At 42.9% G+C, this 18,571-nt stretch overlaps 1 protein-coding gene across 5 annotated transcripts in view; it reads right to left on the reverse strand.

The window, feature by feature from the left end:
- Positions 1-18,571, reverse strand: part of magi1b (membrane associated guanylate kinase, WW and PDZ domain containing 1b) — a 158,200-nt gene that overhangs the window by 75,836 nt on the left and 63,793 nt on the right. For all 5 annotated transcript variants that reach the window (XM_083939096.1, XM_083939097.1, XM_083939095.1 and 2 more), the window contains exon 2: positions 6,551-6,667. In XM_083939096.1, coding sequence (XP_083795222.1) covers positions 6,551-6,667 — 117 coding nt within the window. The remainder of the gene's footprint in view (positions 1-6,550; positions 6,668-18,571) is intronic.

Here is an 18,571-nt window from a genome sequence, read left to right on the forward strand (position 1 = left end):
ATGCAAAAGAGAAGAGGGTCAAAGGTCGTTTAATGTGCCATTCTCCGTCAGATACTACTTAAATGCATCCAAATCCCTACTTTATACTAAGCAGACAAACTCACAAAATTAAGATGTAGTATGATGTAGTATGCATTAGGGCTGTAGGATTTTATCGATTCTGCTATATGAATCGATATTTTCTTTCCACAGAAATTATACTTTTTTGGCCCTAAGGATCGAAACATAGTTTAGTTTAAACATAGTTTAGTCCCATTCAAATCCCCCAGGCACTCTGTTAGCTGCCCCTTTCCTCCCCCGTTTGTTTGCTTTGCAGGAAGAGCTATTAGGTCCACCTGCCGCTAGTGTCGCTGTAGAGCATTTCTAGCTGTCTGTCCAGCAGAGATGGGGACTCGAGATTTAAGACTCATGCACAATCTTTATGTACTTTTTGGAGCATTAACATCAGGAGCAAAAAGTCCTTCTCTCCACAGAGATGACACGGAGAGCATGTCACCTGCTGCCACTGCAGCAGTTACATTACCCTTTGTCATATTGTCTTTAATAACTTCAGGCACAACATCTGTGTTAAGCTCAGCTGCATAAACTATCAATGTTACCTTGTTACTAATGTTAGCTTTGTGAGAGGTTAACTTTTAGATTGGCGTTCATTAAATTACATATATTGAAAAGTGTTTTCTTGCCGATGGTGCCTGCTGGCTAATGCCGTTAAACAAGAGAAATACTCGTTAATTATTAATGTCAGCTAATGGAAAGTTAAAGTTATAGGTTTATTATTGACCACATAATGTTAATGTTACTGCGTTATTAGCTTTAACCATTACGCTGCGTTTGAGAGGCTGGAGGACTTTTTATTAATTTAACAGGAGGAGCTTGCATGTTTCTGACAAATATAAATGATCCATCAACTAATGACCTAGGAGCGTTGTCTGTGCTAACGTTAGCTGCGACATGTTCTGCATTGGGGTGGGAGTGGAGGCTGAAGAGCTCCGGTGGAGGTGAATTCTTTCTTGGACAATTTTTACACAGCCGATCCCTTGTCCATGTCTCCACTTGGTTGTTTCTTAGAACTCAAATGTCCGCCCACTGAACCCAGCAACAACTCATCCCACTTCTCATCGGTTTCATTTCTCTCGTGTTGCGTCCTGTGCGTCAGTATTACGGGCCGGGCAGGTGCAATGAGCATCGTACGCACTGAGTGCAAAGATAAATTGCGATTAATTGCATTATTTTTTTGTCGTATTATTTTTTCTGTAATTAATTAATCGTAATTAATGCCCAGCCCTACTCGATAACAATATATATCACAATACAACATGTTCTATTCTAATTTAATAGATAAAAAGTCTACATGAAATATTACTCATTTTGTACTCCTGTGCTTCAGCTGCCGCTGTGTGTCCAACATGCATGTTGTGTGGCCTGTGCACAGTCTATAAAGAGAGGGAGGGACCAGGCTGTTGCAGAAGACAATGAGCTGACATTCATCCCATGCATCAGCTCGTCCAGATGCTCTCCCATACTCTCCACAATTTCTTTTACATTGATACAGCTTTTAGGCGGGGCCCAAAATATTTCCATTTGTCAAAATAGACTCAAACTCAGAGAGGCACATAGATCCTATAGCCTACTGCCTCTACTGAATCAAAGGCTTGACTACCTCTATGCCTACTTTTTCTGCATTTGTGTGCAACAGTGTCAGTGATCGAGTATGTGTGTACATACAATACATTGTGCGCAAGTGTGTGTGGGTGGGTCGGGGGGGGGGGGGGGTAATGAATCTGGGGGACTCCACCCATCATTCATTCTGTCTGACAGCATTCCTTGACTTCTTCTAATGCTGCTAGCTCTGCAAAAAAACAACTTCAATTCAGCTCCCTTTGTTTCCTTCACAACCTCCCTTAACCCGCAGCCTGGTGGGATCTTCTAGTTCAAATTTAATAAAACTGATTCTGGTATGGCCCGTATATAACAATATTTGGAACACATTTATAGAGGAAGGACAGCAAAACTAGGGATATATGTCAACTTAACATTTTGTCAAAATACACTAATTTACTAAGTGCGTTCCATTTGAAGCGGAAAGTTTAGAAGTTCCATCTGGAACTGGAACACCCCCTGAAATAGCGTTTCAGAATCAAAAGGTCAGGAGAACCTCCCCAATCCTGACCTCAAAATCCAACATGGCTGCTCCCAGCATCAACAGCAGTGAAAGCTGTAGGAATATACATATATATCATGTGTGATGTTATTCCCAGCTCCGACTTGCAAGGAAAATGGAACAAAGCACAAACTCCCGGCTCTAGCTGTGTTTCACAGGACATGTGTCAATCTTCTATTCAAGAAAGTGAATAAGCGTTTCCACCAGAATTCCAAACTATTCCTTCAAGTTCAACAATATAGACATACAATTTGTTTCTTCCAGCTAATAAAAAACAGGAAATATTATATAACAATGCATGAAGGAAAACAGGCCCATGACAGTATGTATCAGTAGCCTAACAGTCAGCAAATGGCTCATAAAGTTGTCTCACTGAGAGTGCCTCCTTACTTTTACAGTGTCCACAGGTCAACGGCGAGTCAGTCCATGGATGTATCAACTGCTCCCAAGTCTAGATTAGCTGTTTTAATACAATAGTTGTACCCAACTGTAGCCTTCATGTCAGGCGTAGGATGAAGTCCAATGCAATAAATTCAACTGAAAACTGGTCTAACAGGAAGGATCTGTCACTGGAAGGACAAGTCTTACAAGACAAAAACAACATCCCTTGAGTAATGCATGTCAAACAGCGGACACATGCAGACAATTTGACTGACATACATCCTCTTCCTGCCTGATAGTAGTGAGTCTGAAGTTCTTGACCTCAAAATATTCCTTTAGGTTTCTTTTATCCTCATTGTTTTCCTCCTTCTGCTGTTTAGGAGTGGCACATTTCTTTTGTTCAGGTGACACAATGTGATTGCATCTGTGGGTGCAACCAAACCAGCACCTGAAATGCTGCTTTTAAAGACACACACAGGCAGAAACATGCCCAAATCAGATACAGTGAAGTCCCGTATAATCTTAAGTCATACATGTGTACATATGTTTATGTTAGCTTGACTGGCTAGCTCGAGCCAGCGGTGATTTGAGTGTGTGAGTTTTTTTGCATCTCTCCATTCGGTCTCTTTCCTCTCCACCCATCCCCCCTTCTTGCCCCCCCCCTCCCCCCACCAACCCACCCAACCTCCACCCCACCCCCATCTCCATCCCCGCGGCTTCAGCCCCCACCTCCCTCTGAGCCGTCCTCTTAGCCTATATACGGGTCGTCAAATCGTCTGTGCTGCTAACCTCGCAATTCATCACACACACGCACGTGAACACGATCTCTCTTCAGACCCTCTCTCATTTGAGAAGCAAAACCCCAAACCAACAGCATCACAACAACCACAGCAGACAATACTGCTACTTGCCTAAATGCAGGAGAGACCAGAGCTCCCTTTTTTAAGGCTCGTAGATACAGAAAGCTGAGCTTTAAAATCAGGTACAAGTCTCTTCTTCTTTTTCTTCTTCTTCTTCTTCTTGCAACTGCTCCGATCAACCGGCAGGATAAATGAGACTGAAAGAGAGAGAGCGATACAGAGGGAGAGAGGGAGCAGCAATGGCAGCGAGAGGACGAGGCAGCGATGTCATTAGTTGGGGGGTCAGGAATGAGAGCAGGATAGAGGGGGTGGAGGTTTGGTGGGGATAATGGGAGATTGGGAATGCTGAACGTGCGGATAGGGTGACCACAAGGCAAGCCGACGGATGCCTCAGCAGATGGGGGAGGGTGAGAGTGCTGTACTTCAAATTTTAACAGGGTTATGGGAAACAACTGACTTTTTGGAGATGTCAGTGAGGAGGCTAGTTTCTGTTGACAACCAACTTTTTAACATGTACATCTTAAGAGAACTACCTGAACAAGTCTGGTGAATTTCACTACCCGATGGATACTGATTCTCCAAATTAATTTTACATTGTGTTGGTTATTTCTCTGACTTTTTTGTAGTATATGACTTTATTAGGTGCACCTGTCCAACTGCACCAGAAGGAGTCATGTGAATGTGCATGAAAGTTGGTTGAGCCCAGTTATCATTTTTGCCTGATGTAGAGGCAGGAAAAGCCCCCCCCACACACACACACACACACACACACACACACACACACACACACACACACACACACACACACACACACACACACACACACACACACACACACACACACACACACACACACACACACACACACACACACACACACACACACACACACACACACACACACACACACACACACACACACACACACACACACACACACACACACACACACACACACACACACACACACACACACACACACACACACACACACACACACCTGTTTCTCGACCTGCCTGCTGTGCATTAATCACACCTACACATGCACACGCACGGACAGTGCTTCAGATCACCTTTGAAAATACGTCAGCATTGACACACACTGACCTCTCACAATCACAGGCCAAAAAAGTCACAGCAAATCCATCTCACTTATGCATTAACACTACATAAATAAACATGCTACCCTAAACAATTGCTGTCTTTTATTATTATGTGAGTGTGAAGGGCAAGAGGGAGTATTATTCATGGACTGTAACGTGTCCTCCCATAACACAAAGAAAAAAAAAAATATATTTGCAAATTGAATATTCCAGTGGGAGTATCACACTCTTCTACGAGTGCATAACAACAAAAAACTTTATGGTCCTGGGGGCCTGGGGAACACCTTCACGCTTTGTTTAACAACACCAGGATTTTTACTAGTTTGCCATAGACCACTCAGTGATTAAAATGGCCATTTTGGCCAGACACCCACCCTCCACGAGTGTCTGGCTGACATATGGCAGTGGAGGTAATGTAGATAAAGTCCCTTAAACAAGCCGCCCAAATACACATAGTAATTTGCACGAGAGGGCAATAAATAAACTAATTGAAACACCAACGATTGAGAAAAACATGGGTTTGGGGAAATGAGAATTACTCCCTTTCGAATCTGAAATTAACTGCAAAGCAAAACAATCCAATATGCTAGGGCTTTGGAGAATAGATGGTGGTGAAAAATGTGTAAATGTGCAAAAAAGTGTTTCTGACTCCAAATATGTGTTTATTGTAGAAGGTACGATGTGATATGTCTAAAGTGTACAGACTAACCAGTAAAAGACTTGAGGCCGCTGCACCATAGTTAAAACGGTGTGAAGGAAGTAGACAAAAATGATTCACGGAACTTGCATAAAGACCAATAAGTTCTGCAGTTGCACCTTTTTATCAACTTGTTTCTCTTCCCCTCTCTTCTCCCTCTTTCTCCATCTCCATAAGCGAGTCGTCCCACTCAGGTATCATGACAACGATGAGCCAGGCTCTGATTGGTCCATGCAGCTGATTTTGGTTTTATATGCAAATCATAGATGTTAAAAACATTAGCTCTTGCAGCATTGTTCATCAGTCTCACATCTTTCAGCAGTAACTGTTAAATTGCACAGTTGCTGCGTTCACTGCTCCATTAGTATGGCGTTAATGCCAGATCCTTAGCACCAACAGCATCTTCAAGGGTTTCATTTCATAGCAGAGAAGAATTACACACTTCAAATATCTATTGCAGCATTTAAGCAGCAGCTACAAGAGAACTATGCAGCATCAAAAAAGCTTTAGATATCTGCTGTATCTACAGTCAGGAGGAAAAAACAGTCAAAGATGCTAGCCTCCATTCCTGGATGACCCAGCAGGCTCTGGTAGAGGAGATACGGGTTCTTGATAGAGAGTGAAGGACTTGGATGAAGCCACAGAGCCTATAATTAGTGGTGCCATTGATCCTGTTGACATTAAATACTACTAGCCCATTCATTTTGGAGTCACCAGACTTTTCCTCAAATGGAGGAACAAGTCAGACAATATTAGTAAAGCAAACACCATGCTGACTAATGGATGGACTGCGGGGAGTGGCTGACTTTTGTTACTACTCACTGCTTGATATCAGCTTGAGAGGCAGGCGGAGAAGTCCATTTCAGGATGAAGAGGGATGATGTATGATAAAAACCGATTAACATGAGGTTAGTTCCAAGGCGGGTATAAGTGGAGTGAAGTAATCAGCCTGGCAAACTGCACGGCCAATATTGGTCAAAAGGCAAGTGGAACCATGCTTGGATTAGACTGAAACAATCAGGCTTAATAAGATAACCATCCAAAGTGTCTGTGTGAGGCAGCTTTACTACTCAATCATCACACGGACCTAAAACTGATCATACCTGGAGCTGAGAGTGGCGTACACTCACCTCACCTAAGAGGCTTTTTGTGGCGATGTTCACAAAATAACTGACAATTATTTTTGGGGCAACAATGATGTTTTGTGGGAAGTCACACAAACATAGTGAACTGAAAAAATGGATAAAATATAAATGCCAGGATATGGAGGAGACAGTAGAGCAGCTGATGAAAATGAAAATGAGAAAAAGAAATAACAGGGTGAGGTGTAAAATGGTCACAAACTCACAAGGCACTGCGTGGCGGTAGAGGTTGTCTCGGATGGTCTGCTGCAGTTCGTGGTCAGGCGAGGATTTCTGGAAGCGCTGGCTCAGATAATGTTTCAGGTCCTTGTTCAGCTTGCTTCCTGTCATTGCGGACACAAACGGGGAAGCATGTGGTAACTGCATCAAAACAAGTAAAAATCCAGGCTTGCAGACATGAGAACATAACAAGAGACAAAATGACACATTTATTATTCACAGCGAAGTGTCAAACGGCCACATGGTTTGGCTCCCACAAAAAGATATACACAAGTTTATCCTGCAGCCACAGCTAAGCTAGATGCTGAGTGCATAGCCGTGAATTGTTCACTTGCCATTGTCACTCAGAGGGGTAGCTGGCTCCAGACTCTCCCTCTCCAACCAGCCAGGGCTAGCCAAAACTTAGACTGCAAGCTCTGCAGCTAGCACTGTGAATCAGCCCTCCTACCACTACGCCATCTGGACCTCAGACACACATTAGGGTACTGAAGGGCAGCACCGCTGGAAAGTGTCCGAATGTGTGTGTGTGTTTGATTCTGAATGTGTGTTTCCATTACAGTGAGTGTCAACATTACTGGCAGTGCTGTATGCCGACACGACGGAAAAAAGAGAGGAGATATGTCACACAAATAGAAAAATTTGAGAATTTATCAGATGAATATGAAAATGTCTTGATCTAAATTCAGTAACAATGCTGCTTCAGGCAAAAAAACAAACATCTTTTCACGTTCTAGATTTGTACATGTCCCATTATGTATTATCCAAATGATTTATCCCCAATCTTTGCATGGCTGCTGAGGCCATTTTTAGTTGTCTTGGGCAAACAACCAGTCATATTAGGCCCTGAATCCTGTTTCCATGGGAACTATATGTGTGTGTGTGTATGTGTATGTGTATGTGTGTGTGTGTGTGTGTGTGTGTGTGTGTGTGTGTGTGTGTGTTTGTGTGTGTGTGTGTGTGTGTGTGTGTGTGTGTGTGTGTGTGTGTGTGTGTGTGCGTGCGTTTAATAAGATGATTGAGATTGTAGTAGTACAGAAGAGCATTCTGCACTGGTTGGCATTATACGATACAAACACAATTAAATCACAGCACATCACACAGACATGATATGATACAAAAATCTAATTATGGTCAAATTGCTACTTATCACATTGTCAATGTCTGATTTAGAAGCTTTCAGGCTCACACTGCACTTGAAATGTCAACCAACCTGGTGGAATACCCCAAAAAACACTGACTGCTATGCTTTTAACAAAAAGTATTGTCTTCAAATATCAAAGCTCTAAATATTTGATTGATGGAATTTTGTTTCTTTATCAAAAAAAAATAGATGAATTGAAGTATTTCTAGACTGTATTTTAATTGTTGTTTATTCTATACTTGAAATCACAGTTGTTTGGATGGACAAGGAAAAACTGAATACAGGCCCATGTTTACAAACATTAAGGTAATAAGTGACTTGTTTAATGAACAATAATTAAGGCCTTTGCAAGCCAAGTCTGTATCTTTTGCTTGAATTAAAAAAAAATCCTTTGTTCCATACAAAATGGTTGTGCACAGAAACCTTACACAGTGAGTCAGATCTGTTTTATTCTATTTGCTGCGATATGAGGAAAAATTAGTTGTCAAGTACTTAATGTGATTTTTTACTTCTACGTAGATATCCAAAATTAGGATAATAAATGACATAGCAAGAAGCTATCGCTAGAACAAAATCACTACTGCATAATCTCTCGTATATCTTTGTTTTGCGATCAGTTGTGCAGTCGCCTGCCACAATATATCTTTAAATTCAGCATCTCTGTATTGTTTACTTTTTTTTTCGTAAACGGCTTTGTGCTGGGAGACAAGGTGAATCAGCTTTTCAGATTCCACTTTGGATAATGATGTCTGCATGTACGGTGGCTCTGAGAGCTTTTGACTGATGCAAAAAAGGCAAAAAAATAAAGCCTGTAATAATTTCAGACTGTGCCTAAACGTGACTGACACAACGTCATATTTATTTTTAAATGTGCAAAAAGTTTGGATGAAAAATATAGAGTTGGCGTGGAAAGGCCTATATTCTAAAAGCTACTAGACAATATGGCCGTTTGGTAAACAGTCTGAGAGGTAAAGTTGAGTCTTCGCCCCATCGCCTATCATTGGGTTGTAATCCTCACAACAGGTCAAAAGCCAACTCTCTGGCCAACAGAGAGCCTAAAGCACACCCTGATGTATATTTGTACAAAACAATTACTGAAGGGTAATGGGCATTCATCGCTAGCAGAGCTATATAAAAAGAGATGAGTGCAATACTGAAAAGCATTCAGGCATCGGCAGCAACAGGTACACAGTCCTCATATAAAGCAATTTTTATAACTTTCTAGCCAACTTAGGGCGTACTCACACTGTCCTTCCGCACCGCGACCCGGGCTTTAGGGTCCTTGGCCCCCTCCCTCTCCCCCCGCGCCCCAGCCCCGTTTGTACTCACACTGCCAGGGCTGGCCAATGCTTCTTGCTGTCCATACGCCATCACGCCGTAACACGTCACACGCATTGATCGGGTGTGTGTGGCTTTGTTTACAAATCTTTCCACAGACCTCGGAGTTTTTGTGCGTCTTGTCGACTGTTTTTGAATATTTTCATCGGACCAAATCTGCAGTAAACCCTCCACCTCCGCATCACATCAACGCGAACCTTTCACCGCCATTGTTGTTGTTGTTAAATGTCCGCGCATGGTCCGTCCTTCTATTTACATGTCCGAACAGGCGGACATAGCGCTACTGCCGTAGGGCTCGTGCTCGTACACGTGCGCACGCTCGTGCTCGTACATGTGCAAACGGCTCTGCTAAAGCCCACCTCTTGGACGGCCCGCTGGCCGCAGTTATGCGCGGAACAGGTGCACTCACACTGCTTAAAGGTACTAGGCTTAAGCTGAAAAAACGGTTTTGGCCCCGGCCAGAAGGACAGTGTGAGTGCGCCCTTAATACACTCATATCAGGTCATATGGCACAAAGTTCATCAAAACAGAAAATTGGGTTTAACCTTCTTTAGTGATAGTTTTGATTTCAATCATATGACAAAAGAAAAAACGCTGATGAATATACCGAAGGTGGAGTCCCTCTCCCATCAATGTTTAATGAAGGATAAGCTCATACGAGGCAATGGGCAACAGTTTATATCATACAGAAACTACTCTCCTTCCCCAGACAATCCCCATTAATTTGTTGTCCAGATCTCTATTAAGCACAGTGACCGCATTGATTCCTCAAGGGCCAATCGAGTACTCCTTATTCCAACTCTATTTTTAGAATGCAACGCATCTTCCTGCAGGAATAATTATGCACAGCAATCCAGCCTACCCAACACCTATGGCTGATTCTCAATCAAAACAGTCACAGTTACCCTTTAAGGAGTTATTTTTTCACAGCCACAACTTCAAAACATTGTTTCCTTGCACCAGTGAATATTCTCATTTGTCCAGGTCATCGTTATCCCCAAAGCAATTTCAGTCAAAAGCACCTGGACTTGGTTATTTGTCTAGGAAGACGTTTAACCCCTCATCCAAGAGACTTCAACTGATGAAGCTTTGTGGATTGTTTCCTTACAAAAATGTAATTAAATGCGTGTTTGCATTCTGTTAATGGTTAGTCCCAGAGTGGAGAACATGCGCTCCGCTACATGGTAACCACGTCATTTAGGTCACAGAACTTCTCTCAGATGGTGAGGCAGAGCGCAGGATACAAAAATTGAAGGTGTTTGTGTCTTGGGGTCAAGCGCAAAAACCAGAGGTGCTGCCTGCGCACACACGTCACACAAAAAAACTGAAGTGCCGCTGTTTACCAATCAAGTTTATTTGAAACTAGGACTTCTTGAGGAATCGATCACTCACGCCCATCCCTAAAGGGTTCCAAATACCCATCCTTCACAATCTGCCCTAAGTTATTTATACCTTGACACTGCCATGTATTGTTCATCAATGTTCTTCCTCCAGCAGCTAATATAAGGTTATTCCATATACAGTAATCATCTCTCATCTCATCTTCAACCGCTTATCCAGGGTCGGGTCGCAGGGGCAGCAGCTTTAGCAGGGGACCCCAAACTTCCCTTTCCTGGGCCACATTAACCAGCTCTAACTGGGGGATCCAAAGGCGTTCCCAGGCCAGTGTGGAGATATAATCTCTCGCCCTAGTCCTGGGTCTTCCCCTAGGCCTCCTCCCAGCTGGACGTGCCTGGAACACCTCCCTAGGGAGGCGCCCAGGGGGCATCCTTACTAGATGCCCAAACCACCTCAACTGGCTCCTTTCAACCCAAAGAAGCAGTGCCTCTACATCAAGTTCCTCACGGATGGCTGAACGTATCACCCTATCTCTAAGGGAGACTCCAGCCACCCTCCTGAGAAAACCCATTTCGGCCGCTTGTACCCACGACCTCATTCTTTCGGTCATGACCCAGCTTTCATGACCATAGGTGAGGGTAGGAACGAAGATTGACCGGTAGATCAAGAGCTTTGCCTTCCGGCTCTGCTCTCTTTTCGTCACAACGGTGCGGTTTAGCGACTGCAACACCGCCCCTGCTGCTCCGATTCTCGGGCCAAACTCATGCTCCATCGTCCCATCACTCGTGAACAAGATCCCGAGGTACTTGAACTCCTTCACTTGGGGTAAGGACTCATTCCCTACCTGGAGTAAGCAATCCACCGGTTTCCTGCTGAGAGCCATGGCCTCAGATTTAGAGGTGCTGATCCTCATCCCAGCCATTTCACACTGGGCTGTGATCTGATCCAGTGAGTGCTGAAGGTCACTTATGAACGATGCCATCAGGACCACATCATCTGCAAAAAGCAGAGACGAGATCCTCAGCCCACCGAACTGCAACCCCTCCCCACCACGACTACGCCTCGATAACCTCTCCATGAAAATCACGAACAGGATTGATTACAAAGAGCACCCCTGGCGGAGGCCAACCCCTATCTGGAACAAATCTGACTTACTGCCGAGGATCTGGACACAGCTTTCGCTTTGGGTGTACAGAGATTGGATGGCCCAAAGAAGTGACCCCCTCACCCCATACTCCCGCAGCACCTCCCACAGTATCTCCTGAGGGACCCGGTCATATGCCTTCTCCAGATCCACAAAACAAATGTAGACTGGATGGGCATACTCCCAGGCCCCCTCCAGGATCCTTGCTTGAGTGAAGAGCTGGTCCATTGTTCCACGTCCAGGACATAATCCGCATTGTGCCTCTTCAATCTGAGGTTCGACTATAGGACAAACCCTCCTTTCCAGCACCTTGGAATAGACTTTACCAGGGAGGCTGAGTAGTGTGATACCCCTGTAATTAGCACACGACCTCTGGTCCCCCTTTTTCAACAGAGGAACCACCACCCCAGTCTCAGAGACATACATGTTATATATATGTATATATAACATTTACTATCATATACAGTAATGCATGATAGTAAATTACAATGGAAGGCTATTTGATTTAGTCTGATCCTTGAGCCAATCATAAACTTGTGAAGTGTTTGTATAAAACAAAGTTAGCTCAAAGTTAGACTGATTATCATGAGCCGTCACAGACATGAGTGAGCTACATAGGTTGGGATTAGTTTGGTCAATCACAATAGAGCGAGCTAAAGGAAGACTGACAAAATAAAAATAAAGAGGAATGAAAACAACTGACTGGCTATGCGCTTTACTTAAAAGTTTTTTTATTTTATTATTTTGGTTGGTTTAAAATTCTGCAAACTTACAGTACAGATGAGTCACAATTCCTGAGAAAGAAAAAAAAAGATGAGGTCAACAATGTGAGCAGTTTTTAAGAGAGTTAACTCAGGACTCATGTGTGGTTGGTTCATCACTGGCATACAAGCAACAACACCTCTTGGAGCTGTTACATAAGCTTTAATCCAGTTCATGCTTTCTTTGTGTACACTTATCTTGATGAAAACGACATTATTTTAAATGCTTCAAAGGCAGAACAGTGTGAATGGCAGGGCCCTGAGAGAAGTGCTGCACTGATGAATGAGGGGAAGGTAATTACTTAGGGAAGTGTCGATTTAGTAGATAACGCTATCTGTAATATTTTTGGCTACTTGGCAGTCATAAAGGGCCGACATGAAATATCAGGCTGTCTACTGATCAGCACCTGGAGTGAACATATTGTATTTAATAGAAGGAGTATCTAAAGAAATCCCAACCGATGTCCAGTACTGACATGGACCAGGACATGAAAATGATGATTGATTTATACATATTAAGAAGCTGTTTGGCTAGTGTGGCAGATGGTGGATTATTTAAATGACTGTGTGTCTTTAGGCCACCCATAATGGACAATTTAAGGAAGTAGCTGACCCTCTTTCTTCTTGCCTGCACACTATGGTTGTCCGATATTAAAATTGTCTCAGGGCGCACTCACACTGTCCATCCGTACCGTGCCCAAACATGTTTCATGGCTAAAATCTAGTTAGTTTGACCAGTGTGAGTGCAACCATACTGCGCCTAGGTGCGGCACGCTTGCCGGCCACAGACCGTTTGGGAGAGGTGGGTTTTTGTAAAGCATGTTTGCACATGTACGAGCATGAGCGTGCGCATGTGTACGAGCACGAGGCCTACGGCGGTTCTGACGTAATTTTATGTGCGCCTGTTCGGACATAGAAAAAAGGACCATGCGCGGACATTTAAAACAATGACGGCGAAAGGTTCACTTTGATGTGATGCGGAGGTGGAGTGTTTACTACAGATTTGGTCAGACGAAAATATTAAAAAAATAGTTGGACAAGACGCCCAAAAACTCAGAGGTCTATGGAAAGATTTGTAAACAAAGCGACGCATCGCGATGACGTCACTGAATGCGTGTGATGTGTTACGGCGTGATGACGTATAGGCAGGCCACGGGGGGAAAAGGAACCCTAAAGCACAGGGCACGGTACGGATGGACAGTGTGAGTGCGCCCTCAATGACAATATTGCGTGAAGTCATAATCCGTAAGATTAGAGAAACATTGTTACTAGCGGCCTCTTTGGTGATGCTCTTTGGTCCTCTTGCAGGCAAGCTTGTTCTTTCAGAGGCCTCCATCTTGTCACGTTCATGGTTGCTATGTGTGTTGACTTTTCTTTCTTTTGCTCCTTTGTAAACTTGATTGAAACACATTCCCCTCTTTACTTCTGGTGCGTCCCCTATAGGTTACCCTGTTAAATCCACACACACACACGTTCCTATTACACATCTACGCAATTCACGATTTCCGATTACAAGTGAACACAGCATAACTGACAGTGACGAGCTTCATCGGGCAGACCAACGGCTGTCAGCAGCTTCACTAAGGGTCGACTCACACTATCCATTTGTAACATGCCCAAGCCCAATTCACGACTCAAGTCTAGTTTGTTTGACTAGTGTGAGTATAACTGTTCCGTGCTTAAGTGCGGCACACTTTCCTGCCCCGTTGAAAGGGACAAAACAAAACCTTAGAGGGTTTATGGCGTATAAGCAAGAAGCAATATAGCTGAGGCCCAGATAATTTCAAGTAATACGGGCAAGCGGGCTCTGGGCCGCGGGGGAAGAGGGAGGTTGGGACAATCAGGCTCAAGCATGGCACGGATCATCTGGGCCAAGTGTGAGTGCTCCCTAATATGGCAACAATTTAGAGAGGGAATGTCGCCACAGACACACAGATTGAAATACTCGGCAAAAGGCAAGTACAAGTGCTTTCATTAGTGGGTCATATGATCAATCACTCTTTGATAGATAGTAACTTAAGAGACAATTAACTAGATGATTAAATCGCTCAGTTAAAAACTCCAAATCTGTCAGCATGTTACCGTGTCATTAACAAGTTGGTTCATAGCATAGGCTACCAACTTTATCTTTATTTAACCATTTTCCAATTACTTAAATAGTTTAGATAACAGACACTCAACTTATGCCGTTATTACAGACGCTTAAACTAACCACAGACAGCTGCTTCGTTAATGGGGTCCTGAAAGAAAGTAGCCTTGCATTGGCCTGTGCTGTGGTGCTGGCTGGGAACAAAGTATGTACAAGGTCTGGGAATCACCTCAAACTCTTTTTGTGCTCATCTAACATTATATGTTGTTTCTGATCTGAGGTCAAATACCTCCCCACCACATTTACTTTCCCTTTTCTTTTTCCTGTCAACTACTTAAAACAACAGCAGACTACTTCAAAACCACTCTTCTTAAGTGCACCCTAATGTGTGAATTTCAGTCTTTTGGTTTGCTCCAAATGGGGTCGAGATTGGTCTAACTGTAGTAAAACACAATTGACTTTGTTATTTTAGAGATCAATATCATGTGGATGCCTTATACAGTAGTACCAGCAATCTGTCATCCATATAATTTGTGAGAAGGTCAAGAAGATCACCACTCACTTCCATTTAAGCCTATAATACAGCTAGTCAGCTCCTTCAAACCAATGATGAGTATGTTAACACCATAAGCCCATTAACTGCTACTATGGTGCCCTTCTCTGTTATGGTTTTGTGTATATGACAAAGCATGTTGTCCATGATGGCGAAAAAAGGACACTGGTGGACAAAGGTGGACTGATTTATTTAGAGCAACCTGAAATCCAATATTGAAAACAAATATGGACCTGAGATGCTTAAACAGAAATTGTTCATTTTATAGCAGAGATGTATTAGGTTGTTTAAAGTCGGGTGCCAAACCAATGACCAATTCCAGATGTCTGTCAATGATCTGTATTTAAGTCAACCTATAGGACACAAATTGCAGGTATGCAGGCAGCAAGGCCGATTTGGGAGAACATTTGGCCCAGCATCCGCCCACCCAAATCCCTCTGCAAACAGATAATTACTTTTCTAATTATCTGTTTGCATATCCTTCAAACACAGCCCACCTGCTATAGATTTTCCATAAACCCCCTAAAACAAGCAAGATTTTGAAAAACACGCAATACATAGCAGAAGGGAAATGGGGGAGTTGGGGCTTATGCAAGAGTGAGAGGGGAGAACGAGGCAGTGTGTCACACGGAAAGAGAACTTTAGAATAAGCCACACAACACATCAAAAGAGTTTTAGACACAGCTGAAATGTGCAAAGCTCCACAACCTTTCTGGCATCTTCCATTGAGCCCACCCTTGAACCCCCCAGCTCTAATCAGCAAGCCAAGGCCCTGCTAAGACATGCAGAGCCAGACATGGCATCAGCCAGACCCTCTGCTAGAAGTTGACATCTGTATTCACAGCATGGAAAAACCAAACTTCAGTGAAACTTGATTCTCCTGCTTGTAGTGGAAAAGGAAAGGTTTGACCGATTTCTGCTGATTTGAAAAATGGCAGGAGTCAAAGAGCTGCACAGGCCCTTCATGCTCCAGACAAGCGGTTTCATTACATAGTGGAGAACCCCTGGAACTTGCTTTATATTTAAAACCTACAGCTACTTTAATGTTACATAGATGTCTTTGTATGACCCGACTGCCGTTCCTGAAATTAATCTTCCTTTTGTGTACAGTAGAAAAGTAGCTGACATTGTCGAATCAAGACCTAGACCCAGGCAAAAATCCAAACTTACTTGTACGTTATTACTATTACTGGAAGAAGCCAAGCTATGGAAGTTGTACATGGTGTATGTGTCGATCCAGAGGAAAATTCACACAAGGAGGTGGATCTGCGTTCCCTTCAAATTACTGTTCATAACTTATATGCAAAATATCAAGCTGCCATTTACAATCTTCTAAAATGTCTACATAAGACAGAGATATCAATTCAAGGATGGGATCCTCTAACTTTTTCTCTAACACCACCAGTAGGTCAAAGTTTTCACTGACCCGGAGAAATATCTCAAAGTCTACTGGATGAATTGGCACAAATTTTGATACAGGCGTTCGTGTTTCCCAGAGGATGTACATTACTGACGTTTGGTGATCATCTGACTTGTCCTCTAACATGAGGTACCACAAATGTAAACCTTGAGCTTGATGTGTCGTTTTGAGTGAATTGCTCGAAAACTATTGGATAGATTGCATAGAGACATTCATGCTTCCCTCAGGATAACTTTTCATTTAGCGCCATCAATGGACTATAATTTACCATTCAACCCCTGCTCATGTATACTGGGGGAACGTCAATAATCTTATTACTACCTTAACGAGGGCCAACAGGGGCCATTTTCGGGTTACGTATATACCTGGTAAACATCAACATGCTAGCATTGCAACTGTAAGCATTCTAGCATTCTCACTTTAGCATTTAGTTCAAAGCACTAGTGTGCCTAAGTAAGGCTTCACTGAGCCACTATCATGGCTGTAGTGTACCAATCTTTGAGACAGGAAAAAAGCCTCTAAATTTAGGCTTGCAGGTAAAACAGAGAACTGTTGTGTGTACTAGATTCTAATAACAGCCACCTTAGGTAATAATTACCATGTATTCATATACATAAATAACCTTATTTGCAAAGGTCTTCAAAAAACTTCAGTCAGCACAATGGGCAACGATAGACACAGTCACCCTCTTAACACAAAGCACCAGTCTAAGTAACAAAGCAGGAAACAGTCATATGCCAGGGTGCCAGCCTGTTTTACACTTAGCCAAGTCAGATCTGGCAGTGCCACCATGTTTGGCTGGGCACTGAATGTTGTATCTATGTAGAATACACAAACAGTCTGGCATACAAGGTACGAAACAACTGTTTTTTTCTTCCTCTCTTCAATTGTCTTTTTAACATCAAGGGACATGTTGCCAGGGGGAGGCTATGATTAGAATAAAGTATTCTTTCAGTTGACTGTTTATTGCTAAATTTAGTTTCTCCAAAGTGGGACATAGTAAAAAAAATTGAGCTTTAAAGTCAAATGGATTTGTGCCATTCAAACCTGACCTACTGCAAGTTAAATTTAGCCATGAGACATACACTGCCCGAAGTCATGTCTAAAGTAATCAACTATTAAGTGAGCAATCCATTCATGGCTCTGGTTAATCAGATAATCAGGGCTAATCACCATTTAACTGATTCAACCAGCACCAGCTATCTACAGTTAACATTTCCATCACTAATGATCAGAGCTTAACCGTATGTCATAATAATTAGGGGCATGTAGAGAAGTCAGAGAGAGCTCAATCTGACCCTGGACAGGCGATTATGAATATTATTCTCTATCCAGGTTGTTAAGTGTAGGTCCACGTGATGACTGTTGATTAAACACACAGCATTATAACCAGGAGCTCTTTGAACAAGGAGTTCCCGTCACAAGCCATGCAGTAGAGATGTGAAGACCAATCTTTTATATTCCGTCTCTGAGCTCAACACAACCCCATATCCCCCTCTATTAGATGTGGCTTGCGTCACACAGCATTGGCTGTGTATCCATAGCAACAGCTGCCATATGAGTAGAGACTGTGCTGAAGGTGGTAATGGTTACAGCCAGTCATAGTCTGCTGCCCCCATCTGGGTGAACAGAATATTACAAAAACAAAGGAGAGAGCTTCCTAACTAGACAATGGGCAACACTGGTAGTTTGGACAAGGGGTTTTCAGTATAAATGCACTCCTCAATGTAATGTTACATACTGTACTTACAGAAGAAGACTCCAACGTCATAAAAACAACCACATGGCACTACATGGGCAGGTCATGTGAAAAATAGGTCTGGATAACGCATTTCTGTTATGTTTTGATGGTTTCTCCAGCATCATGGCCTATGTGATGGTCCCTCTATTTTTTCGAGAGGCCTATTTCCCCAATACAGAAAATTAAACTCAAGGCCAATCATGAACCATACCCATTCCAGATCATACAAATAGGACCTGTATTGGATTTTTTTTTGCGAGATTGTTACAGAAATTTCTTCAGAAATCATTATCTATCCTAAAGAGAGAAGAAATACATGAAAAAGATTCCGTATCTTAGCTATTTGGATAATCTGAGCTGCTGATATATGTGAGCCTCAAATTAGGTACCTGAGTAATGCCAATCACTGTGGCGCACACTGAAGTCAAGACTGTGGAGACATACAAGTCATAGACACCTGGTAGAGACTTGTCAGTACAGCTG

Source organism: Echiichthys vipera (genome assembly GCF_963691815.1).
Source record: "Echiichthys vipera genome assembly, chromosome: X".
In the NCBI taxonomy this organism is placed as follows: domain Eukaryota; kingdom Metazoa; phylum Chordata; class Actinopteri; order Perciformes; family Trachinidae; genus Echiichthys; species Echiichthys vipera.